Raw genomic sequence first — 27070 nt, 5'->3', positions numbered from 1 at the left:
GCTAGGCTCTCATCATAAAGTTGAGAAAGTGCAGACAGACACTTGCCTCAAATTTTTACAACCCCCTCTGCACTGTAAACCGGTTTACAATAATGTCGGCTCATGGAACTAGCATTGCAACAAACCTATTTGGTTTAGCTCCTCTTTTGTAGAGATGGTGGTAAGAGCAGCCAGGAACACACAAACTTCCTTACCCTCTTCTATCCTCTAATGCCTCAGCTCTCTGGCTCCCATTGTCTCTGGGCAGTGGTTCAAATAGATCAGGTTACTGCTTATAGAGGCCCAATAACACGGAGCTTGCTCTTGTAATACAGACCAATAAAAACAACCCCCAGCGTGGTGGAGCAGGGGGAGGAGGATGAGACCAGGAGAGGAGTTTTTTTGTGGTGAAGAATTTGGAGTTGGATTGGGTTCAGGACGTCGAGGTTCTGTCCCTGGGGGACATTATTTACATTATCAGATTACCGTACTGTAAGTATAACACTGAAGTAAGGATTTGAGAGTCTCTGGACAGCAGAGCGACACAGTACAGGACAGAATGCTCCTCCTATAGAGACCACAGTGCCTCCTCAAAGGACGCACAATGAGAGAAATAACACTGCACAGAATACATAGCACGCGGAGCTGGCCCGTGATCTCTAAATGCTGGGCTATCAAACCTGCATCGAGGCCAGCGAGGTCCTGACTGCTCTCAGTCATGGGGCAAAGCGATAGCTATTTGTGGGTCTCAGCAGGCATGCGTTACCTAACCGAGATTGCAGAAAGAACAACTCCTGTCATTTTCTCAGTGTATAATCTCCAATCTTAAATCTTCCATGGAAGAGAAGCGGAAGCGGTACGCAGGAGGCTGATGGGTGTAGGAGAGACAACACAGAATTCTCTCAGATAAACGAGAAGAGGGAATGAAAGCAGAAAGCCTAAGGGGGTGCTGTGATGGTGTAAGTGGGGGCTTGGTCCAGATGAAAGCAGTGCTTGATGATTGCTGATATGAGGCATTTATGCAACACAAAAAAGCAAGCAAGGCTGTTGATGTAAAGAGTTGCATAACTGGTCCTTGGAAGACAAAAACTCTCCAAGTTTCAACAGCTACATAACACCAATAGCTTTTATAATACATGAGGGGGAATCGTAACATCAGACCCCTTTTTTTTTTGCACTTTAGACTCACAGTCAGTCTAGGACATTGTGTTCTTGGTAGCATCACTGAAGATGATCCAGCTAGTCAGAGATTGAATAAATATTGTAATTGCGTTCAAAAAGCACACCAAGATTTTAAACAAAGAAATTTATTTAGCACTGTGAAGCAAAAAAATATGAACTTAAACTACTTACTGTAATTGAAAACATTCAGTCTTTTGAAGGTTTGAAAACTTTTGAGCGTTGAGATCTTTTTTGATAATGGCTGTAAATAATAAGGGCCACACTAATTGCAAGTTTATTTCACCACAAAATGATCAATAGGAAGTAACAGTGAGCAAGACACAACACCAGAGACAGCTTGAGGAAACGATTGTAACCTGGAAGTGGTGCTTTCCTAAATGCAAACAAACTTGCAACCTTGCAGGAATCAGCTTTCAAAACAGCCTGCCCTGCCTGTAGCTAATTGAGAATTAATTTGTGTTTCTGGTTTTGAGAGCCAGGAGGGAGTTTAACCCAAATCTTGTTGTCGTTTAATGGAATATTAGCGAAGTGACCCTAAAAGGTCAGAGGTTATCTCCTCAGGGATATCATGCTAAGTAAAGGACAGGAAATAAATGGTGGCCTTTTCCCCTGTGGACAGGAAACTCAATCAAGGCCATGTCACTGTAGTGCGTGCATGCGTTTGAAACTAAGATCCATAGCAACAAATACCAGCAGACCAACTCACTAATCAAGAGGCAGTACTACTGAGAGCTTCCACATGGATATTAAAGGCTTTCCCATCACCATAAATATAGATAAATGAGAAATCCTTAGTTCCTACTAATATGAGGGGTCATCCTTTATTTACAGTAAACCTCTATACATATGTACTCAGGAGTTTTAGCAGCACTATGTACAGTACATAAAAGACAAATAATTTGTAGACTAGGACATCTGAAAAAGAACCTTCAAACGCTGTCAACATGAAAACTCTACCCCAGACCATAACATCTCCAATGTAATGCTGGCTGGTTATCACTGGTTATATTGACTTTCTCATCAGAGCGATGTGGAGGAACAGTAGTGGGCGATGAGGACCTTTCGGGCTGATATGCCTATTTACGGTCAGTCAGTATTCTGCAGGCTTGTTAAATAAATCACATGGCCTCCAGAGAGCAAAGCAAAACATCTCTGGCTCCTTCCAAAGCGCAGCTTGACCAAGAAAAGAAAACAACCGGGGCTGCGAATTAGAGTCTTTAGGTATGCGCTCTGGAGCACAGACTTATGGCCCTCTGAACAACTCAGAAACATTCAAGTTCCTTCACTCGCCCACATCCACGGCACGTGAAGTATTGCCCTTCGTTTTTGACTCAGCAATGCCATCATGATGTTTCTAAAACATACTTCATAATGTGGATTTGTGGAATGAGAAAAAGAAACAGATTCTTGCCAGTTTTGTCTTTTAAGCTGCAGTATATGGATTCAGCATGCAGGTCTTTCGTGAAGCCTCGACCTTGGTGTTAACTGGTAACAGATTTGTTGACCTTATTTATATTTTCAAACACCATATTCAGAGAGAAATGACTGCAAAGCAGAAGGCCCGCAACACTCCTGATTAAATAAAAGTCTTAAATGCACAGCTCAATAATGTCATGAAAATGAGACTCACTTCCAAAACACCATATTCAGACAATCACGAGTGCCAGACAGGCTTTATCTGAATTGTGAAGATTAGTAGTGATTGCATATTAAGCGATTGCTTGGACTCAGTATACCTTCCGTCTTTGGGCTAAAACTGTAGTACTTCATGGAGTTTGTGGATGATTCTACTGTCACCGCCTAAGGGACACTAACTGATTCTCTTTGATGTCAGTTGTATCTTCTCCATTCATTAGCTGATGACATCACATGAATTTCAATATCTCATCATTGTATGAGCAGATAACCTATAGGAGGTCTGACAGATTGGATAAATACATCCGTAAGTGGGGAGGCTATATAATGTATATTGCTAACAGGACTTGAGATGTGGTGGTAGCGCAACATACTGTTATTTTTTTTCCCCCCTTTTACCTCATTGAATATAATGTATGTAAAGGAAATACCCATCATTTGGCATTGTTTTTTTGTTTTGTTCTTTTTAATTTGATTTATTGTATTGTATTGTATTGTATTGTATTGTATTGTATTGTATTGTATTGTATTGTATTGTTTTTTGTTGCATTTGTTGTCTATTTGTATGTCTGCTTCTGGTGTTTAACATTCTCCTTTTGTTTATATTCTACTTTTTGTGTATAACAAAAAATGAATAAACATTGAATCATAAAAAAATATATATATATCTCATCATTGTTTTTTTTAAATCCTTCTGCCTCTCTGATGCTGATGAGTCATAGCTCCCCAAAGTAGTCCCTCTAGTGGTGTGCAATACACACCTACCCTACCAAGCACTCCTTCTCCAATAATAATATACAGTACACACACACACACACACACACAGACACATGTTTTGTCTCGACTTCATTAAGGACATTCAACAATCTCTACCTCAAAAATTGTGAAAACAGGTAATCTAAAAGCTCACGACACTTCACATGGCGTCATGTTGTGAGCTTGTAGAGTCTTCAATAAAAAAAAATTCCTTTATTGTGAAACATTTTGCCTCTGATGACATCCCCAAAACAGGGACGCCAGGTTTAAAGTGGTTAATTTATACCTTTCTCTCTGTGTGACATGTGGTGCATGTACTGTATTTGTTCTTGGCTGTGGACGTGGCTGTTGGCTGGGAGTGGAGGTTCCCAGCAGCAACCAGTGGGACCAGCAGCAGGGCGTTCTCTCTGACTGGCACTAGTGTCTGTAGGAGCACAGACAATATCTTGGCCCATTGCTGGGCAACTTGAAATGATGAGGAACAATTCGTCCTTTTTCGGCCCATGCACTTATCTTATCCTATTTACACAGACACACAAACAGTGACAGGCAAACACACTCAGAATGAGACAAAGAGAGAGAGAGTGCCGAGAAGTGGTCTGTAGAGCAGAACTTAATTTAATTGGTACCACAGGTGACCTTTTAGCCACTTAAGCCCTATGTAGCGTAAATAGCCCGGCGTGAGCATTAGGTTCTTGCCATTTTGGAAGATTTCACCTATACTGACATGCCCAAAGCAGGGTTATCAGGGGGCTAATAATGTTCTAAACAAGTGCTAATTATGATTTTTTTTCAGTACTAATCTTAAAGTCATGAAGAAGTCATGAAGTCTCTTTGGTGCATGCTCGCCACATGCTAACAACTGTCACTGCCAGAATATCGTGAAAATGACAGATACAGAGATCGCCATATATGGGCATATCGGTCGCATCTGAGGTGCGACGTAGGTGTGAGGGCCACGTATCGGCTCGAACCTGTAGTTTTATTCAAATTGATTATTTTTTAGAATCGATTGAATTCATTAGTTTGATTAACTGTTGCACCCCTAGGCACTGTAGGCAGTACTATGATGTGACCAAAAACTATGTAATACCTTTAACAGACAGGTATTAGATTAGATTAGATAGATTAGGTAAGTCAGATACAATTCACAGTACATACAGTACTGTATACCAAACTATAGCCAGTTTGCCCTTAAACTACCCAGATGAACTGTGTGTCTCTAATAGTCTATAGGCACTGTGACTATGATGTAACCATGACTCAAGTCTCCGAAGTGACATGTCTCTGAATGTATATGTTAGAGAAACTGAACATTCCTCCCAGGCGACGCAGAGCCATGCAGCTCCCTCGAAAAGCCAAAGGTCCCTGTGAGTGCGTGCGTGCGTGCGTGCGTGCGTGCGTGCGTGCGTGCGTGCGTGCGTGCGTGCGTGCGTGCGTGCGTGCGTGCGTGCGTGCGTGCGGTTTACTCCATTTAAACACGCTCTCCAAAGCACAGGGACAAATTCCTTCATTTCAACCATCTCTGGCAAACAAACTCAATACGAATCACAGAGACAATGGGGAGGAGCAAACAACAGGGACATTAGCCAGCTACATGCTCCAAATTAATCCATCCACCCACCCACCAAACTCCCTTATCCACCTAAAGTTCGTAAAGACACCATCATACTCCTTTGAGGGTTGACAGCGCCTTCCTCTGGTTCCGAAGGAGTGGGTGGGTGGCGAGTAAAAACAGCTACGTGTAATGAGGTGAACACCTCACCGCTTATCGCCGCTGCTCAGTGACGTCATTTTGTAGTGTTGGATTAATTTGGAGCATGTAGCTGCCAATTCTTTCACTGTGTAAATGGGGAACAAAGTGAGCCGGTTGAGGCCCAACATCATCAAAGTGAATAAGTTGTAAAGGCACACAAAGTGGAGGTGGTAAGCGAGGATTCTACACTCAGTAAAATTCTCAGTGTTCATTTAACTCAGAGTTACGAATGGGGAAATTAACTCTTCAAAGAGTTTGTTAAGAAATCAGGTATACTGTACAAGTGCATTTTAATCAAAAAATAAATAAATAAAAGGCCTCCACTTTGACCCAGATTCATAAGATATTTTCAACTGGTTGGGGACAACGATGGACAAAATGACAGCACGTGTCACTTGAAAAAAATGAAAAAATTATGTGGACAGAAATGTTGGAAAAACTGAAATACATCAGCCCTAGCCGAGTTGTAATGTAATTCCTTAAGAACAATGAGAGGTGGAGAACAGCGGGTTGATTCAATTACAATCGACCACAGATTACACTGTGGTGTACTCAAAGTATAGTTACAAGACCCAGTGAGGGACTTTTATAGGTTCATTTCTCACAGTGGAAGGGGGGAAACCCTCCTGTAAATGACTCCATCTTTCAGACTCTGAATCTGAAGTCATAAGAGCCCATCCCAGTAAAACCACTGTATGGTACGTGGCTAGACGACTAATTAGAATGAGACAAAAGCTGAAGAAATCTCCCCTAGAAGTCAGATATAGGCCTTTCTCCTATAAAGTACTGAATATATTCCATGAATTTTCAAAGGTTAGGAAAATCGCTCGGATTCGCTGGCAGTGGCTTGACATTTTTCTGAAAAACTCTGGCAGTTAAAGAGTTAACATATACCGGTATGTATATAACATACTTTTTTCTTTTCTTAATTCAAAATCAAAGCTATACCCGGTTTCTTCATCAATTAGGTTGTCCCTTGCAGGTTACAAAGTGTGTTAATTAGTGAAACTGTTCTTTTGCATTGGAACAAAAACCTGAAACGGCTGGGACCTCGGACCAATCATTGGGCCAGTCGACTGAACACTACTGATCTGATCTCTAGTACGGTGGACCGCACTTGTAAGTCGCTCTGGATAAGAGCTGAGCTGAATTGAAATTGAAATTGGACTGGACTTGGACGTGGTGTTTGTGTGATGGTCCCTATGATCCAGGCAACACTAGGTGAGGGGTGTGGTCTCTTGTCCTTACCTGGACCTGCCCTTTGCCCATGATCTTGTCCACGATCTCATTGTCGTCCGCGTTGAGCTTTGACTTGTCATAGCACTTCTCATAGCACAGTATCCGCAGGCACTGGGAGCCCTCCAGCTCAATCTCAAACTCCTGTTGAATTACATTGGAGGGGGGACTGTAAAACATTTGTTTGCCATTGGATGGGGGAACATAGAACATAGAACTGGGACACAGAGAGAAAGATTTCTTATCGGCTGACCTCATTCCAATGTGGGTCTGTGGTATCTCTGAAAACGCGGGTCTTGGCCTTGCTGACAAAGTATCCATAGGAGTCCACCTCCAGGGTACAGTATAGGTCTGTAAGAAAGAACAAAAGGAGATAGATGTGACCTTCAAACAGGTTTACAGAATAACCTACCCAGACAGGGAACTAGTTATCATAATGTCATTGGCAAATCCTGTCCAACAGAGACGCGTCAAGGTGACACTGGGGCATTTGAGAAAATTGGATCAATAAAATCTATGACACTTAAAGCAATATTTCCTCTTGACTGTTTTAGTGCTGTGCGCCATCATTGAAGATTGTAAGCAGTCGAACAGCAATTTCAGCTTCCCTTGGGATGTGTTGTCAACATCAGCCTTCAGGTTTTCAACCCAACTCTCAAAAACAATGAATTTTATTGACGATTTTTGTTTAGTTTTTTTAAGCGTTAACGTTCCATAGTATACATCTGCTGCTATGCTCACGCACCTTTATATCTTATCTCAGGTACCATGAGTAAATATGTAGATTTTGTTCTCTTGTTTGATCTCCTTTCTTTCCCCCCCCCCCCTCTTCTTCTTCCCTGCCTTTCTTTTTTTTCTATGGAAATAACGATTACGATGCACGAAAACTCATTTCACCCATGTTTTTACTTCTGTAAACCTGTGATGTGACAGTAAAGCTTCTTTTGACTAGGTGATGGATACAGCAAGAACATCGACTTAAACCTTAAGAGTTGACATTTCATGGCGGTCCAGGCACCCTAGGCTGCAATGCCAGCCTGACAGCGTGTCGCGGGTTCGAGTCCTGATCCCAACGACCTTTGCTGCATGTCACTCCCCATTTCCTGTCAGTCAACTGTCCTATCATTAAAGGCATAAAAGCCCCCACATTTTTTTTAAAGTATTGATACCAGTAAAACAGCTGATCTACAAGCTCAAACACGTCACATTGTGAAATTGTAGATCTGCTTTTTTTTGTGTGTGTGCCTATAATGACATGCCCAAAATAGGGAAAACCCGGGTGAAAGCAGTTAAATGCTGCTGTGTACATACTATGCTGATTCCTACTGGTCATACTCATTACTATTGGTAGACCATGCCTCCACAGACTCTTGTCCCTCAGATTACCCAAATCTGACAGCATGATAGATGAACATACAGCTTGACCTTTACTGAGACACACCAGAGTAGGGGACATGGAACTTACTCACCACACACACACACACGCACACGCACACACACGCACGCACACAGGCTGACAGGGTATGCTTGCATTGCAATACACATTAGCACCATGAAAACAATGTCTGGATTGGGGTTAGGGAGAGATACCTGCCATACATCACAGCTGAGGTATACAGCTGCCCAGAGCAAACATTTTTGTATGAAATAGAAGCCAACTCATCAGCACCATACAGTGACAATGCCACATCTCTTGCCATTTTGTTTAATTCCCGATTGTTTGTTTTTACTCTGTCTCCCGAAGGCCTCTGCTGTAATTACTCCAATGAGGAAGACATTAGCAGTGGAGGTAGGTGGGAACTACACTGGATGAGAATGAAACTTGACAAGCATGACAAGCTTGTGCGTGTGCGTGTGCGTGTGCGTGTGTGTGTGTAGGGGGATTTTTTGTACCGGTAGTCATGGCAGAGCAATTATTATACAGTTCTGCTACAAGCAGAAGCGCTATAGCTCATGACCATCATTACTGATGGAACGAGCAAGGGCTAAAGATTCCTATAAACAAATTAACTGTCAGAATCTGTTACAGTTAATATTTAACAGGACAGTTCTCACACAGCTTGTGCATTGTATCATACAGGAAATAGGGGAGGAAATACAGGATATAGTGGATAAAATAGGAAGTGTGTGTGTATTAGACACGGACATGCATAGACCTGGGTGCCTCCACCAATAGGATACTGATACTAAATCTGTGATTTTTGGTCACAACACGACGCACAACCAAGTATTAATCCAGCATTACGGTTTCACTGGGAGATTTCTTTCTTTCTTTCTAATGTGATCTGGGTTTGTGTGCGTAGGCTTAAAATTCAAACGATGGCCAAAAGAGAGCATAATTATTTAGAGAGCTCTTTCTGTGTCCTAGAAGTGGCGCCAAGGGCCTTGAGAAATAGGACAAACTACTGTAAGTTTTCATTGCGATTGGAGTGGAGGATCTAATTGTCAGGTCACGCATGTGAGTGAGTGAGTGAGTGAGTGAGTGAGTGAGTGAGTGAGTGAGTGAGTGAGTGAGTGTGTGTGTGTGTGTGTGTGTGTGTGTGTGTGTGTCTCTGTCTGTCACCATGCCTGCTTGTCCTATTCTGAAGGTTCTGTACAGTATACCAAGCCCATAAAACGACCAAACCAACCAAATTTACCTACAGTTTTGACATGTTGTCAACAGCTATTTTCATGAATGTCAGGAACCTGCTTTTGTGACGTGACACACTGGATTACTTTTCTTTCATGTGGATACGTTCCTTTATGCAGAATACTTGACCTATATTGGCTACTTTCCTTCATGTGGATTGTGTTCCTTATTCAACCTACTTTACCTTTGCGGACTACTTTCCTTATGTGGACTGCTGTCCTTGTCTCACCTGCACGTGAGATTATTTTTGCACAAAGGCCTTTGCTCCATTGTTACTGTTCTATTGTACACATCTGCACCTACTGCTGTTTACTAATAACTGTACATAATGCTGTTTACTCTGTTTATTTACTGCTGCTGTTTATTTAGTGCTGTTATTATTCTGTATATACCTGTTACACTATATGTATATTTGTATACATAATCCTTTCACCACACTCTTCTTTCTATCTCTATGCCTTTTCCTGAAAACTACAAATGATGGAACTTGTGTCTCCTTCTTCCATAACAACCCTCTACAAAAAGGAGGGGGCATGATTGCTTTATTTGTTATTTGTTGCTGCAAGGCTTGTGGAGGAAATCAATATCTGTGAGACTCATAAGGAGGGAAGTGGCATAATTGAATTCCTCTCCTTTGATGTGGAATGATAACACCAGGATAAAGAAGGCAAATATTTTCTGGGAATGTAATGTAGACAAAGACTGGATTTGATTCTATGCTGATCGACTCTATCAGCATAGAATCAAATCCAGTCTTTGCTAATGACCATGTCCAGTGGCTTGGCTATTGTTGTAACAGAACAAGTTTGGCCACTATACCTTCACAGTCAGGTACAGTCAGCGGCAAGGGGTGGGTGGGGGGAGAACTGCCTCAGTGCCTGGCTCTGTCTTATCTATGAAGAAGCTGCCGGCGCGCTGCTTTTTCTCTCTCGTTTTTTTCCCATTAGAGGTAGTATGAATTCGTTTTTTTAAATCACGTCGCGGGCCGCATTGGACCACTCCACGGGCCGCCAAACGCCAGCGGATCACCAGTTTGACACCCATGTGATAGAGAGTCCAGGAGATTATATGCAACATTACGTTTCCCTTGGAGTTCTTTGTAGAAAATAATCTTCCCTCTAACGCTTAATATATACTTCATCGTAGGCCGAAAAGAGCAGATCTAGTGAGCTTGTAGATGGCTATTTTTGTCTTGTGACACTGTCGTAAGACGACGTATAAATCAGGCATAAGTTCCCTGTAAACAAAGGAGTCATCATCAAACGTTTCAGTTAATGTAGAAGAGCTGTCATAAAAATGTCTTTGTTCAAATAACACTAACACTTGTATTGTGGACTATTATGAGTTGTATGGCACGTCGCACGTGTGATATTATTTCCTATATAATATTAGGTGATTCAACTGAATGAAGTCCAGTGTGGTTGCTTTCACTGGAAACATATTTTTCTCTCTGTTTAACACATTGTAGCAACCAGGCATTCCAACGTCTTTGTTCCATGACTGTATGATGTATCGTTTCCAGGATCATAAGCAGTGAGGTAATCAAAATGTATCAATGGAATGCTGCAGTGTAGAAAAAAATAGTATAGTTTTCTCTACACACATGTAAACATGCGCACACACACACACTTCAACAAGAACAAAGTTCCATATTTAGCACGGCTCTTTTGGCCCATATTTTCAAGTGATTCCAGTCTTTTTGGGACATGCTACGCTACCTGCTTGCTCCTCTGTGACCCAGTTTAACTAGAAGATTTTGTACAGTCTGGGCAGAATTAAAGTCCTTTCCAATTGCAAGAAAGATCTATGTGATCTAAATTACTCTCACAGTGAATAGGACAGGCATTATACAAAAATATTGTTGGAAACAGGATATTAGCAACTACTAACATGTCTGAGCCATTACATAATGACTGCTATTTCTGGTCACACATTTACAGTACATTCTAAGACACGACTAATTTCCATATGCATGAATTGAGAGCACACAGCCACTATTATGCAACAGAGGAGAAAATACTGTATCAGAGGAGACATAAAAAACTAGAATAGATCTAGTCTGACACACTGTATTAGACTTAACTAAACAATAAGGCTGTGTACTTTTTAAGTTTTATGTTCTGACCAAAATATGCTTTTCATCTTAAGAAATTCAACTCAGCATTATGTGTGATTTTTTTAAGTTTCGATGCTATGGTAACAGAATGATATAATGCACGTCATACTCCCAAACAAACACTGTATCTTAATACACAAAATCATAACTGTAATCTACATAATTATTGGGACACACATACTGTACACTCAGTGGATCAGCTGCCAATCTTTGTCAAAACTGTCTTTGTGTTGGATTGCATTGCAATGAGTGACCTGAGCAAATAAAGTACACAACTACAGTAGAATGGATTCAATTCCACATCATCTCTATGGTCTTCACACAGTATTCAGGGCTGTAACATTGCTGCTGCCTGCATTGGGCAGTAGATGTGAGGTACTGTAACTCACTGCCAAGCCACTTAACCTCACCCCTCCCCATCAGAACAACACACTGTAAAACCACCAGTGTTCATTAAACTCTCAAGAGTAAAAATGGACCCTTATGGGTGAAAATCAACACTCCTAATTGTACTGTGCATACCACCCTACCTCCATGCCATGACCACAGCTCTTTACGCACCTCTGAACAAACTCGTATCAAATTGGATCAAGGGAAACCACCTCAATATCACCCTTCTGCACACTTCACACAATATAACACGCGCAAGCATGTGCCTACACATCACACGCACGCCACACACACACGCCACACGCACACACACACACACACACGCCACACGCACACACACACACACACACACACACACACACACACACACACACACACACACACACACACACACACACACACACACACACACACACACACACACAGTTCTTCAGGATTTTCTTTTAACCTTCAAGCTCTCTGTGCGTACAGAAGATCAAACATGCTTTTAGAGGGGATAGTTTTCCAATCCATTACCCAAGACATTCTAGCGGGCCAGCTTTCATATACTACTTTTTCCGTCGTCATGGTAACTCAGAAAATCCTATTTCACTCTGTCTTGATTTTTTTTTCTTCCCCCACAGATATTTGATATTGTAAGTGGTGCTTGTGTGTAACTCCAGTGTGAGTTGCAGTGGAGTGCCAGCTGTATGGAACTGACATATCGGAGCCTGCGTCTGGATAGTCAGGCCAGGCAGGCATCATGTTCTCTGTTAACGCATATTGTTATATGTGTTTGCACCATACACAATGGCTCCATTGTGTAGTGTGTGTGTGTGCGTGTGCGAGAGAGAGAGAGAGAGAGAGAGAGAGAGAGAGAGAGAGAGAAAGGGGCATTTTCTCTTCCTTCTGAACCTTCTCTGAGAGAGTATCCATCACTGGCTCTCTCTTTCACACTAACACACGCACACTTACAAATACACTCATGCACACATTCCCCATCTCTGTGATCGAAGGAAACATCAAACCTTTCTGCTCCTTGCTTCCTTCTATTTCTCCCCTCTCTTTTATTCTATTCCTTCATCCATCCATCCATCCATCTCATCATCCTCATGGTATGAGGGAAATTGCATGAGCAGACCGTAATGGCTTACTGAGTCATGCGAACTGTTATGTGCATATTGGCATGTCCACACGCACCCGCGAGCGAGCGCGAGCGCACACACACACACAGATATGCACAGTAGCTTTGTGTGATGATGCGGATGTACATTGGTCCTGTGAGCAAGCGAGCGAGTGCGTGTGTGTGTGTACTGCATGTAGGTTATGCCTGACTGATTAAGACTTACTGGCTGATTCCTTGAAGCCTTCGGCAGAATGGACGATCACATGTAGAAAGCCATAGAGACCGGGAGTCTCCTCATCTGGAACACACGGGAATACAACACAGTTAGAACAACTCACTCACTCAATCAGAACCACTGGTTTAACATGCATTTAGCCTAGATAGCATCCTGTAATGTATTTCAGCTTGACTACTAGTTTATTTTAAGTGTGAAAATGGACCTGTAATAGTACAGAAGATTGACTGTCAGGGCAAACTAGAGCTTTAACTCTACCATACGCTTACATCTATAACTACATCATCAACTGAGTGTATGAGAGAGAGACTTTGGGAAATAGACAGAGAGAGAGAGAGAGAGAGAGAGAGAGAGAGAGAGAGAGAGAGAGAGAGAGAGAGAGAGAGAGAGAGAGAGAATTCTGAATCCTTCATTTGGAGCTCAGTGTGTGGTCTGGAAGAGTTGTCCAAATTGTGGCTAACCTCAACATTATTGTTATCTAGTCCAATAAATAACTGCCCTCGCCTTTTTCCAACACTTTTCCACTTAACCATACATACACTGTATGGTATTATGTTGATGAAACGTGTGAGATTTTGCAGAAGACAAATTTACGAACAGGATATTCAACTAGTGAAAATCTACTTTTCAGTTTAACATCTAATAAGGACAGTCTTTGCTGTGAGGAATGGAAAAAATGTGTTTAATGAGGTGCTGCTGGTCAAATAGGCACTACATTTACTAATACTGTACATGTCTACTGGAAACTTGTTAGCATGTAGTTATGCTAAAGAAACAAATGGTATCAGCTAGTCAGTATCTGTTGACACCCCAATTCTGGCGCCAAACTGTCAAATTCAAAACATGGCATGTTAAAAGTTAGCTAGAGACAGTAAGACATGCTTTGTCAAAACAATCCTGAAAATGTAGAAACTCTGAATCCTCCTTACTACCCTACTGCACTACCATTAACATCCATCACTAACACAGTGTTCAGAATAGGGCTTTCAGGAGTTATACGCCAAAACGTGAAGCGGGCTGTTATAGTGCCACCATGAGGATGATTTGAAAAATGTGGGGTGGCGGTAAATGATCCAAGGAAAACAATTAAGTTATTGTACGGCCTATTGTATGGCTGAATCAGGCCAAAAGGTGATAGCACCACATGAGGCTGATTTGAAATTTGGGGCAGAGGTACTTCCTTGGCCTACTTTGCGTGAAAACTCTCATGCCGATTGGTCCAATGGTGTCGGAGATTATCTGTTCTCAGATGGACGGACAGACAGAAAACATTGTCTCCGGCTTGGTGGAGACAATAACACAAATGGCCTTGCACACATGATATCTAAAACTAATGGCTGGTTTGCCAAATTTACAGTGCACATTAATCTTCCCCGAGGTCACTTAGGATGCAAGGAGCAGGACAACCTCTATGGGCCAATAGCAGGGTTTGTAGACCTTAGCCTTAGTCCTATTACATGATATACATCACCTATTAACCCATTACTTCAAATAATTCAGAGCAAGGCTCAGGCCTTGGAATTAATGGTTAAATTACATGAACACTACAGCAGCATCTATGCGATGTAACACAGCCTTTACATCAGTATACACTATCAAACAAAGTAAGACTATCCGTACACTATTTTGTAACTTTTCTATGATGTGAGAAAATAGTTTGTGTGTGTGTGTGTGTGTGTGTGCGTGTGCGTGTGCGTGTGTGCGTGTGTGTGTGAGTCTGTGTATAAACACAAGAGTTCTGTGCTATTTCCGCTCCTCCAGTGTATCTTACAGAGATCAGAGTGGGTCGACCAGATGGCTTTAATGTCACCAGACTCCCAAACTAGTGAAGTGTGGAGCTCTGGAGTGAAAACAAACATGTAGGCAGACCTGAGAGCTTGGACCAGGCTGAGGCTGCAATCCACATCCACATGGCATAGACAGACTAGAGCTCAGATGAGAAACACATTTTAACCTAGATTCTTTTGATTCCCTTCTTTCTTTCTTTAAACGGAAAGAGAGAAGAGAGGGAAGAAGAGAAGGGTGGGTGGGGGATTAGTAGTCAAAATGAGAGATGGGAGAGGAGATTGAGACAGACGTGTGTGTGTGTGTGTGTGTGTGTGTGTGTGTGTGTGTGTGTGTGTGTGTGTGTGTGTGTGTCTTACCATCTTTATTACTGGTGACAGCAATGTTATGCACAGTTCGGAGTTTGAAGCAGGAGCTGGTGAGCACCTGGAGTTCCACAGAGCTTAGAACACAAACCTGAAGATCTGATGAACACACACAGGCGCATGGATGCACGCACGCCCACACAAACACACACACACACACACACACACACACACACACACACACACACACACACACACACACACACACACAGTCAGAGGTGATAATGTATACCTATTAAATGGTAAATGGACTACATTTATATTTCACTATTGCAGTCTTCTAGGCAATAAAGCTAGCAGCTTATTTCCATTGAGGTCATTACAAAAGCAGTATGTGTGGATTATGTACTGATGAGTGAGAGAGAGAGACTGTACCTTTCTTCTGGAGTTTATGAATGCTCTCCTTCCACTCAGACCTTTCATAATCTGAGTTGAGCAGGAACAGATAGCTCTGGAGACAAACAACACAAACACCATTAGATCACATTCAGGTAATCTGGCTGTAGCATCACAACTCTAAACTCATTACTACTAACCATTAAACCAAGATTCCACACAGTTCAAAAAGAAATCCAGCAGGATTTTCTGTGTATTTCCTTATTATAAGCTAATTAAAGGTTAACTATATGTATTCATACAGTAGATGAGTGGAAAATATAGTTAAGAGTGAATATCAATGATGGAGTAGTAGTATATTAATACACAGAAATATATTTCTGTGAAGACCGGACATATGTTTTATAGGATGACTTAAAAGATGTAAAACTATGAAAAACTATTAGATTTAGAAAAGCCAGGATTGCAAAGTTAAAAGTCCCCAATAGCCGACCAGGGACCTTTCTGCACGCGAGTGGCTCCCTCTAGTGGTAGACTAGCACATCAGCAGGAGGTTACCTTGCCATGTTTGTTGAGGATGCGGAAGGGGATGTTGGGGGAGTGCAGGAGCAGCCATGACTCCTGCTCGTTCATCTTCTTTCTCAGACGCTCAATGCGATTCTGGCCCTTTGGTGCTTTCTAAATGCGTGCACACACAAACACACACAATAAAAGAAAACTGTCAAGGTATTGTCCAAACGCGTCTAGGTTCTTGGCAGGTCTTTGGAGAAATGGTACAACATGTGTGACATAGTTAAATATTGAATTCAAATAGTGGTATTGGAATTAGGAGATGGTGTCCAGTCGATTCATTGGTGGGGGATCGACATAGCAATCACAATCTTAATCCAGCGACCAATCAAAATGAAAGCTGTGGTAGATATTAGCCACAAAATGCTGTGCTTGTTGAAGAATGCAAGAATTTTAACTTGTGTGTGTATTCATGGCAAAACAAATACACATGCACCCTCCTAGTCCTGGCCAGGAAGCTATGAGTCAGGGCCTGGCACACAATCAGTTCAATCTCTCATTACCAAAGGCCATGGTCACTCTTTGCCCTGCACGGAAAAAAGTTAGCCCTCTATGATGGGGGAACTCCGATGCCTTTGAAGTCCAATTTTGAGGAACTTTAATGTCTAATAGTCCCAAGGTGGGGGGGGGGGGGGGGGGGGGCAAAACAGCAATACATGCTCCCAAAAATGCAATGTTTCAAATTCAATAAGGCAATGCTCTCAGCAGCAGGAAATATATCGTCACTGTTGGGCAGACAATTTATATCTCCGAAACTGTTGCTTTTTAGAAAATTGAAAAAGTACCATGTGTTCCAATGGATTCAATATAGTGCTAGTTATTATTTAGTCACAAGCTCTTGTTAATACTTTTCATTCGTTCAATATTCATAAAACCCACAGACAGACTTAACCACTTCCACTTCTTTTAAATGTATTTTTCAAAAATAGCTACTTGTGTGTGACACTGTAGTATGACAAAGTAGACCATTCATTTAAGAAGAAATATAAAACCTTGAAATATGAAGATAGGAGGTTTCTGCCCCGACAGCAACAGGATACATTACAGTTGAATTAAAAATAAGTTCCTGTATGTGACACACTGAGGCCAGTGCTGTCAACCACAGTGGCCTAAAATACTCTACATGTACGCATACTGACGGCCGTAGAACAGAATGACACTCATGTGAGTAGTAAGTATTTTCAAAAGAGGTTTGGAGCTTCCCCTGCCTGTGAGAAACAAAAGCTGTGGTTTCCAGTAAGTGTACGGTGAACATGGGCGTCCCTTGTGGAAAGTCTGTTTATATAATTGTTAAAACAATTAGATGGCTATCGCTCTTCCACTGAACACACGGTTAAATTCAGTCAACACTTCCTCTAGGTTGAGGCTTTGTATTGTGTGTGCGTGCGCACGCTCACACGCGCATGTGTGTGCGAGTGTATGACTGAGACAGAGAAAGCCCCCCCCTCTCCTTGGCAGACAACAAGGATCCAGGGGGGCACACCCTTGGAAGGTAGCCCATACGTGAAACACTGTGGCGGACAGCTGTTCCCTATGCTCTGGCCCCCCTGCCTCAGTTGACCTGGACTGAGTGGGAGGTAGAGAAGGTCACAGCACGGCCACTTTGACTCTTAAAGACTGAGAAGTGTACATTATTATGAGTGGGTTGTGATTTCCCAAATTCAGCTCCAAAAGAATTACAATTTCTCCTCAACATAGTCTTGTGCTCTTACAGAGTCCCCATCCACCCCACCCTCGCGGTGTTAAACCTAACCTCTCTGGTGATGTTAACAAATTGAAAACAACAACAACAACTACAAAAAGCCGATGGATTCAGTTCCACGGGTGGACTGAAGATAAGGGAACAGAGTCAAGTGTGTCATTTGTTACCTTCTCTTTCTGAATGTCACTCTTGATAACGGAGATCTTGATCTTCATTTCTTCGATTTCGTGCTCGGGCAGCACCTGGACGTGGGGGTTGGAGTCCGAGTCGTCCATTGTCTGGACGGCCAGGTCTGCCAGTGGGATGTACCACTTACACTCATACTGCTGATGGCGACTTGGGGAGGCCAGACAGAGGGGTGGTGGGTGTGTGTGGTGGACAGACAGAGGGAGGAGAAAATGTTTAAATAAGAGTTAATTACATGGTCATATCAATTTTCATATCAATTAAAGTGCCTTTAATTATAGCATCATTGAATTGATTAAGCAATGGAAATAAATAGGCAAGTGAAGGCAAATGACTATGACAGCCTTTAACCCATTAAGACCTGACGATTAAAACATTTTTTTCCTAAATCCTAACGCTTAAAAAAATATATGTATTCAAAGATTTGCACACATTCACAATTTTATCAAAAATAGCAGATCTACAAGCTCATAGCGCGGCACACCGCTTGTAGATCTGCTATTTTTGAATAGCCAAAGTAATCGTAAAAATGACACACAGATGCGTTCCCGGCCTCAATGGGTTAATGATGGAACATAAGATGGAACTTATAATGGAACAGTTTGGATGAGTTTGGATTTTACCTAACATTTCCAAAGTAATTAAAGAATGTCAAGCTGCTGTATTCTTACAACCGATCTACAGTGTAGCTGACAGCCATGGAAGTAGTGTCCGATCAGCAGAATACCACCTCTGCTCATGTACAGTATGTACACTAATAAGGGGCTGTGACCACCAAGGTGCTTTTTCCCCAGCTGAAAACGCTAAGGCGCTCATCAAAATGCAGAAAGTTGAACACTTTTCAACTCTCTGTAACCAGATAAAATTAGCAGACCGTCGTGCAGTGACACTAATGATGATACCTCATTAGTATTCTGACTGGCTGTATGCTCAGGTCTTTGACGCTCAAATACATTCATCAGTGAGCTAATTTGAGTATGACGACTGGATGACGCATGACGGCATATGAATGTGAACACCTTAATAAAAGGGAGAGTCTGCCATGAAACCTCCATGTTACTGCTGCTAAAAAACGTTTATGGTTCAGTGTTGAGGTGCGATCCTCACCGTGTCTAACCCAGAGACAGAATGTAGTCTCTGTTGATGGTAAAACCTAAAATGATTTGAACCCATTAAGACCTGAGGCAGATTCTACAAATGTCTTCTAAATCCTAATTTTCTGAAAAACATATGTTGTTATATCAGTGGTTCTCAAAAAATAATATGTATTTGGCCACAGATGCCAATCTTTAAAAAAAAAGTTTCCGGGGACCCCCAGAAGCAAAGATATGAGTAAAATATTTTTGCTTTAAAATGTATATTCTAAGATTTGCACAAATTTTCAAGATTTTTTAATAGCCAACGTATAAAATGACACAGTTGCTTTCCCGGATTGAATGAGTTAAAGAGGTAAAGGGGCGTAATTTTCTGGTTATGAATTACAAAGACGTTCTCACAGAGTAGGAGGTGAGGAAGGTCCTGAGGAGGCTTAATCCATCCAAGTCAACTTTAAAGCGAGGGTAGTAAAGGAATGCTCATGAGAGCCAGCCAGCATTCTCTGTTATCTCTTTATAACTGCTCTCTCCAGGAGAACACCATCCCTACACTGTGGAAGCGTTCCGAGATACGGCCTATCCCCAAGGTCAACCATCCTGTGAAGCTCAAGGATCTGTGGCCCTGACATCAGTCCTGGTCAAGATTATTGCTACCACGCCTCCTCTCCTCTCACAGGTAAGCTCTGCTCTCGAGCCATTGCAGTTTGCCTGTAGGTCAAATCCTTCACAGCTTTTACATCTGCCACATAGAAAGCCTCCTTACCTTCTCTTTCATGGCTTGGTGCGGGGCGGCTCTCAAGAGACCAACAAGGTCTTTCCTGCTTTAAGAGTTTCATCCCCTCTGCCATTAGGCTCCTTAATAAACATAATCCCCCTGATACCTGATCCCTCTCACCTGGACGAACTGGACTTGGTGTGCTAATGCCCCCCATGGATACACACACATGCACACACACGCACTAAAGCATGTACACATACACAAACACAAACACATATTTATTGATTTGATGACATATTTTTCTTCTCTCAGTGTACTGTACGTATTGTTGTCCACTACCTGTAATTTTTACCTTTTGGATGTGCGTGCTAACCGTGCTTCCCTTTGGACTATCACATACACATTATGCACATTCCATGAGTGGAGAGGACATTGATTTTATTTTAAATACCCTTTTAAATGTAGACATATCTTTTGTAGCAGTAGAATTATGGATACCACTTGTTTTTATTGTCTGTTACTGGGTGTTTGAACTGTGGTGTATTTATCTATTGTCTTGTCTTACTCTTGAATGTATACTGACCCGAACAAAATTAGTTTCCCTAATAAAGGGATAATAAAGGACACATGTGGCTGTCAAAGGTCTAAAACATTAATCAAAAATTCTCTGTCAATTGGAGCAGATTGAGCAGATTAAATTAAATAGTTCCATGGTTCCATTACTGTTCTCTAACTTAAAACTAATTGTATTAGGTTTGAATGTTTTGATGGAGAAACATACCGTACCTAGCATACAGCCGTATTTTATTAACTTTGCAGTTGCGTATAATTCCCATCATTTCTTTTGTCATTTAGGCCACTCTCTTGTCTTGAAGGCATCCCTCTCCTCCTCCATGTTTTATAAAAACCTTGTGTGTCTGGTCTGAGGGGGCAAGCTGGAATTCCCATCTCTGCTATCCATCAAGTTTTCTGTAAACGTTTGTGCGCTTCCGGAAATCTATTTGTTTAAAAACCTACAGTATATAGACAGTATGCTTTTACTTTATTACTACACAATATGGAGGGACATAACTGATATACAGTTTTTGGATGTGTGATACATGTGGCCCCCCAGCAGAGTCAACCTGATCATAAATAATCCTAGCTACAATGGACAACTGTTACATGTAGTGAGTTAGATTTAATTGGATTACGGCTGCTCCTCTATTACCTAATAAACCGTGTTCAATACTGGACGGCTGCCGTGCTCTAATTGGACAGTTCACTGCTTAACCCCCTATGCACCCTTGAGAACACACAGAGATAACGCCCTTGACACATGATAATATGCTGATTTTCAGATCTGGTAGCTATGGAAACCATCATGAGACTGTCATGTACACACGGCAACCGCCAATCACAACTGGGTCCAATCTGGCTAACAGCGGTTGCCGTGATGTCAGACGTGTGACATGGATGCACTCCTGTAAATGAGATACTTCATCTATGTGGCTTGCCATACAGCCATCCATTATATTCCCAGGACACATATACTGTATTCACACACACGCACACACACACACACACACACACACCCCCCCCCCCCCCCCCCCACACACACACACACACACACACAGTCTCTCTGCCACCCCCTTTCCTGCTCTTTGCCTTGAGCCCAAACACATTGCTTCTCAAACATCAAGGAAATGTTTCAACTGAACAAAGAAGAGAAACGCAAAATCTCTGCTGATGGGGTGCCCCGTGGCTCACCTGATACAGCGCATACCATTAAGGCTCAGTCCTTGCACAGCTGGCCCGTATTCGAGTCTGAGCCGAGGCACTTTGTTGCATGTCCTTCCCCATCTCTCTCTCTCCTGCCATTTTTCTCTCCACAAGGTTTGAAAATGCTCCAATTGAAATTGGATGTTGACAATAAGGGTGGACCTACCCGACAGCGGTCTTCTTCATCTTGGCACAGAGCAGCAGGTCGGTGAAGAGGAAAACGTGGCGGAGCTTCCTGGTTCCCTCCGACACTTCAACCAGGAACCCATCCTTCACCAGCTGACGGGCCTACCAGAGGAGAACCAGATGTCACTTCAAGTTGCAACTCCCACAAACAGCCACAAACTGACAGTGCCTGTATCATGCCTGTGTCAAATAATAATACTGGTAAAGAAATACTTTTTTTTGCGGTTTCTTTGTAAGAAAAGAATGCCAAACTCACAGCCTAGGTGGGATTGGGGAAAGAGAGAATCTCTCCCGAAACCATGTTTCACAACACAAGTAATCTATAATAAGTATGTTGAATGCTACAATGCTAAGTGTAGTCTGTGTGAGTGGACTTTCAGTACAACTTCAACTTATACTATTAAGGTCTATGTTAAGTGTTCAGGTAAGAAAATTTGATATCAAACACAAATACAGAATCCCAGAATGTGGACCCTACACTGGAGCAGCGTACACACACAAACACACACACACACACACACCTCTCCCTTGGGCGTAGTGACAGCAGTCCTGCGAGGGTCGATCTCCTCATTGATGGAGGACAGGAAGTTCTGGGAGATCCTTAGAGCGTCCTGCAGGAGGGGGAAGTCTGGGTGGTCCTTTGGTGTGTGTTTGAGCAGGTCCTGTGCAACGCAACACAACGCAAACACAAGAGGAGCTGGTCACAACTGCTGTGCTGCTTCTGTTTTATTAAATAGTAGCCCTAAAAGGGGAAATATTGTGGATTTTCTCTTTTTTAATACTAACCTTATTTTACCCTCATATTAAGGTTTAAATTAATCACATAAAATAAATCACAAAAGAATCAACAGATTAAATGATTATGAAAATAACTGTTAGTTGCCATCCTGAGATAGTAGAAATACATACACAGATTCACTGTGGTAAAACTGTGCACTTAAGTCTGATGTCCACTTGCACTATATTTTTCTAAATTCCTAATCAGTTTGCAGCTTATAATTTGATGAATGAAAACGTATGTCCTCTCTGTTGAGATTAGTGACTCCATTTAAAAAAAAGAAGCATCCAAGTGATTGGTAATCTCTTCATTCACAACCTAATTCACTAGCAGATTATAAATAACATTCTTTCAGAGAGATAGCCTCTGAAACTCTCCCTTCCCCTTTTTAGTTTGTGGTTTGAGCTTCCTCATCATGCTGCAGTCATGCATTTCAACACGACTAGTGACAACAGAGAGCTTAAGCCACCATCGGTCATATCGATTCTTCCGTCACCAATTTTCATCACCTTTAGTTTGCATGAGAGGACGTGAACTATTGCAACAAACAGTCGTTTGTTACACTGATTTCGCCCCTGTTAGATTATTTTCTAGCGCTAATATGTTGATTTGTCTATAGGCATGAAGTAAAATATAAGAAAGAAAAAAGTACTGTTTGTGACTTGACACATTATGACATATGTTCATGTTGTGAGTGCATATGTTCATGTTGTCTACAGTACTCACATGAAGGACCAGGGTGCTTCTGGTCACACGATCAATGGGCTTATACAGCAAAGCTGTGGAGAGAAGGGAAAAGAGTAAAGGTCTGTCTTCTGGTACACAGCTCTCACACACACACACACACACACACACACACACACACACACACACACACACACACACACACACACACACACACACACACACACACACACACACACACACACACACACACACACACACACACACACACACACACACACACACACACACACACACACACACACACACACACACACACACACGTTCCCTGAGGTAGGAGGTTTGAGACAGCATGGCACTGTACGTGGGCATATGAGGCATCACAAACACATGGGGCACACAGTCATTGCTAAACAGGGGGGGCCACTTCCACTCAACTCACATCATGATGAACTGAATGCCTGTGGGTCTGAAATGAGGCTTTGACTGACCCAAGAAGAATGTAAAAGATGATTCACTTTGCCCAAAGACAACTCTAGAGTTCATCTGATGTTCTATAGACTGTGGAGGCGGAATGCAGTGATTCAATACCGCAATATGCACACACACACACACACACACACACACACACACACACACACACACACACACACACACACACAGAGCTGAGTAGACGGGCTGTTTAACATGCAGTCCATCGCTAGGCTTGGAGCTGTCCTAAGGTTCTCATTGGCTCCGGGACAGTTTGCTTCCATTGCAAATTTAGGTTGCCTGCTACTAGGTAAGCTTCACTGTGCTGAGTATGTGAATGACAGTTTACATTAAGCAGCGTCGGCACAGGGCTTCATTTTTCTATGTACACATTCACGCACATCAACAGCACAGGAACCATGTCCGCACACATTATTATTCTTTCTCACAGTTTTAAACTCCCGGGGGCCCGGGCTGCTGTGTGAGTGTCTATAGACCTGACATATATGACAGCTTTAGGTGAGAAACTCCCAGTGTATGTATGTGTGTGTGTGCACACACGCGCACACGCGCACACACACACACACACACACGCATGTGTCTGTCTGTGTGTGTGTATATGTATATATATATATATATATATATATATATATATATATATATATATATATATATATATATATATATATATATATATACACACACACACACACACACACACACACATATCTATATATATATATATATATATATATATATATATATATATATATATATATATATATATATATATATATATATATATATATATATATATATATATATATGGGGTTCAACTCATTTTTACCAATGGATTTCCAGAATATTTAATTATTTGATTTCCAGGCCTATATAGCAATCATTCAGCTCAATATTGAGCCTCTTATGCAAGTGTGCAATGCCCAAAGACAGGCAGTGTAGCAAAAATAAGGCATAGTAGATTATAGAATAGTAGAAGAAAGGTGAGTTCCACCACACAACCAGGTCAGTTTGGGCAGCCGGTCCAGTGCATCACAGGAGCAGGACAGTGGTCAACAGAGGTTAAGGAGGCGGCACTGAAGCAACTCATTTTCATCAGGACCTGATGAAGAAGTAATTCACATCGAAACGTTGTCCCCTTTTTTACTCTGCACCTTAATAAAAAAGGCAGTTAAATACATCCGAGTTGCTCCAGCACCACCTTCTTACCTCTACTAGACCATACCCGGTGAAGTGTGCAGGCAAAAGTAGTTGCAAACGTGGGGTTATTGCACGTCCTGTCGCGCGTCCTCCCCCCGCGTGTCCCGTTGCGGCCCCCCCCCGCCGGAGCCGCCAACACACACGCGCGACCCGTCGCGAGCGCACACACACACCCACACCCACACACACACACACACACACACACACACACACACACACACACACACACACACACACCCTCATGCGGCCAGAGTCGTTTCCCCGCCACACACACACACACAACGGTACATCCTCATGCGGCCAGAGCTGTCCCCCGTCGTGAACACACATACGCGGCCGTCACGCGAACACAAATAATGTACATTTTGACACGTGCCTCCCCAACGTGCATGCGCACGTGCGTGTCCGCGCATACACGGCCGCGGAGCCGAGTGTTCTGTGTGTGCAACAGTGTAACGCAGTGGGGCTGTAGATGCGACGCATGCGCAGTTTGAGAAGCCAGCATAAGCATGGCGACATTCTTTGACATAAAAATGCGAATAAACAGCTGTGATATCCAAAAACGGGCTTCGCAGTCACATGCACATGGTAATGGTCAATGGCTGTGCGCAATTTGAGATCAATAGCTCCAGGCACTGAGGAGAACAGGGCAGAACAATTTTTGACATAAAAATGCGAATAAACAGATGAGATTTAGTGATATCGAAAAACGGGCTTCGCAGTCCGATGCACATCGTAATGGTGAATGGCTGTGCGCAATTTGAGATCAATAGCTCCAGGCACTGAGGAGAACCGGGCAGAAGAATGTTTGGGCTCAGAGGTTTGGGCTCACAGGTTTGGGCTCAGAGGTTTGGTCTCAGAGGTTTGTGGAATTATAGGAAGATAGAATAGTAGGGCTATACCTTTGTGTCTAAACATGCAGTAGACTGAGAGAATTCCATTCCAAATATCATGCTTGCTAAAGCCCCTATCCTAGGGCATAGCGCACTACAGTACAAGACTCATTATAGCATCCGACCAGATAACGACATTTTTACTTGACGCGAACGACGTAAACAGACGTTCGCGTTCACTCGCGAGCGGGAACAGTACTGACCAAGACCACCTCAAATCGTTTCAGTAACTTACTTAACAATTTGAGGTGGTTTCGGTCAGTACTGTTCCTTATTCAGTGTGAGGGAATGTTTTTTATGAATGAAATCACTTTTTTTCCAGGCCTGGAAAACTGTTTTTCTGATATCAAAATATTTCCAGGAATTTCATGACGTCGACAGGGTCTGTCTGTGTGTGTGTGTGTGTGTGTGTGTGTGTGTGTGTGTGTGTGTGTGTGTGTGTGTGTGTGTGTGTGTGTGTGTGTGTGTGTGTGTGTGTGTGTCTGTCTGCCTGGAGCTAATCTCACAAACCGCTGTATATATGCTTTACACTTTACTGAAATATTTAACTCTTTCTTTCTTTTTATTTGTTTCGAACATCATGCAAGAAAAAAGTCACAATAAAACAATAAAAGTAAACATACAAAATATTAAAAACAAATCCAACTATCTCAATGAACAATAAATCATAGATGTGTTTGAAAAGGAGCAGGAAGAAGCTAATGCTTATAATGTCCTAACCCTTCTTAACAGTTTTATATTAACACAAAATCTTATGAGGAAAACATTTATTAAAAGGAATAAATATATATAGAAGAACCAGACCGTTTCTATGGGGATCTTGAGATCCACATAATTTCCTAGATATTTAATAGTGAGTATGCTGAATGGGTCAGCATATGGCCACACCGTCTACTCTAGAGTAGGTTATGTCTGCATGTATCGCCCCACAAAAGTAGACCAATTAGACCACAGCTTGCACGATAAAAAAGTTTGCCCACATTTTTGCGAAGGGCATGGGAGGTCAATTTGTTATTTAACCTTCGTAGATGACAAATCCGTGAGAAATGAACCTCCGCTCTCACGGAAGTGCTTGGAATGACTATAAGTGATGTGTTGCTTTGTAAATTTGGGTGGACTCTAAGTGTTTCTATCGTTCATCAAATCACTTTAGTTATCAAAAAGAAATAGTAATTATATATTTATAGTTAGCTTTACAGTTAGCATTATTGGTATTGATGGCCCTTAACGCAGATAAGGTATTAGATTAATTCTCTCCATTTGTACTACAACATAGCTCCTGTGTAAACACACAGCATCCA

General features: G+C 42.1%; 1 protein-coding gene across 6 annotated transcripts in view; it reads right to left on the bottom strand.

The window, feature by feature from the left end:
- The window catches only part of abr (ABR activator of RhoGEF and GTPase), a 133176-nt gene that overhangs the window by 36385 nt on the left and 69721 nt on the right, over positions 1 to 27070 (bottom strand). For all 6 annotated transcript variants that reach the window (XM_080436454.1, XM_080436455.1, XM_080436456.1 and 3 more), the window contains 10 exons: positions 23230 to 23282; positions 22247 to 22387; positions 21706 to 21827; positions 17948 to 18116; positions 16067 to 16186; positions 15548 to 15623; positions 15167 to 15271; positions 13011 to 13085; positions 6798 to 6895; positions 6557 to 6688 (listed from right to left, as the gene is read on the bottom strand). In XM_080436454.1, coding sequence (XP_080292580.1) covers positions 6557 to 6688; positions 6798 to 6895; positions 13011 to 13085; positions 15167 to 15271; positions 15548 to 15623; positions 16067 to 16186; positions 17948 to 18116; positions 21706 to 21827; positions 22247 to 22387; positions 23230 to 23282 — 1091 coding nt within the window. The remainder of the gene's footprint in view (positions 1 to 6556; positions 6689 to 6797; positions 6896 to 13010; positions 13086 to 15166; positions 15272 to 15547; positions 15624 to 16066; positions 16187 to 17947; positions 18117 to 21705; positions 21828 to 22246; positions 22388 to 23229; positions 23283 to 27070) is intronic.

The sequence above is a fragment of the Gymnoscopelus braueri genome, assembly GCF_963280865.1.
Source record: "Gymnoscopelus braueri genome assembly, chromosome: 8".
NCBI lineage: Eukaryota > Metazoa > Chordata > Actinopteri > Myctophiformes > Myctophidae > Gymnoscopelus > Gymnoscopelus braueri.
Note: the sequence above shows the minus strand (reverse complement) of the source record. Positions and strands in the feature narration are given on the sequence as shown.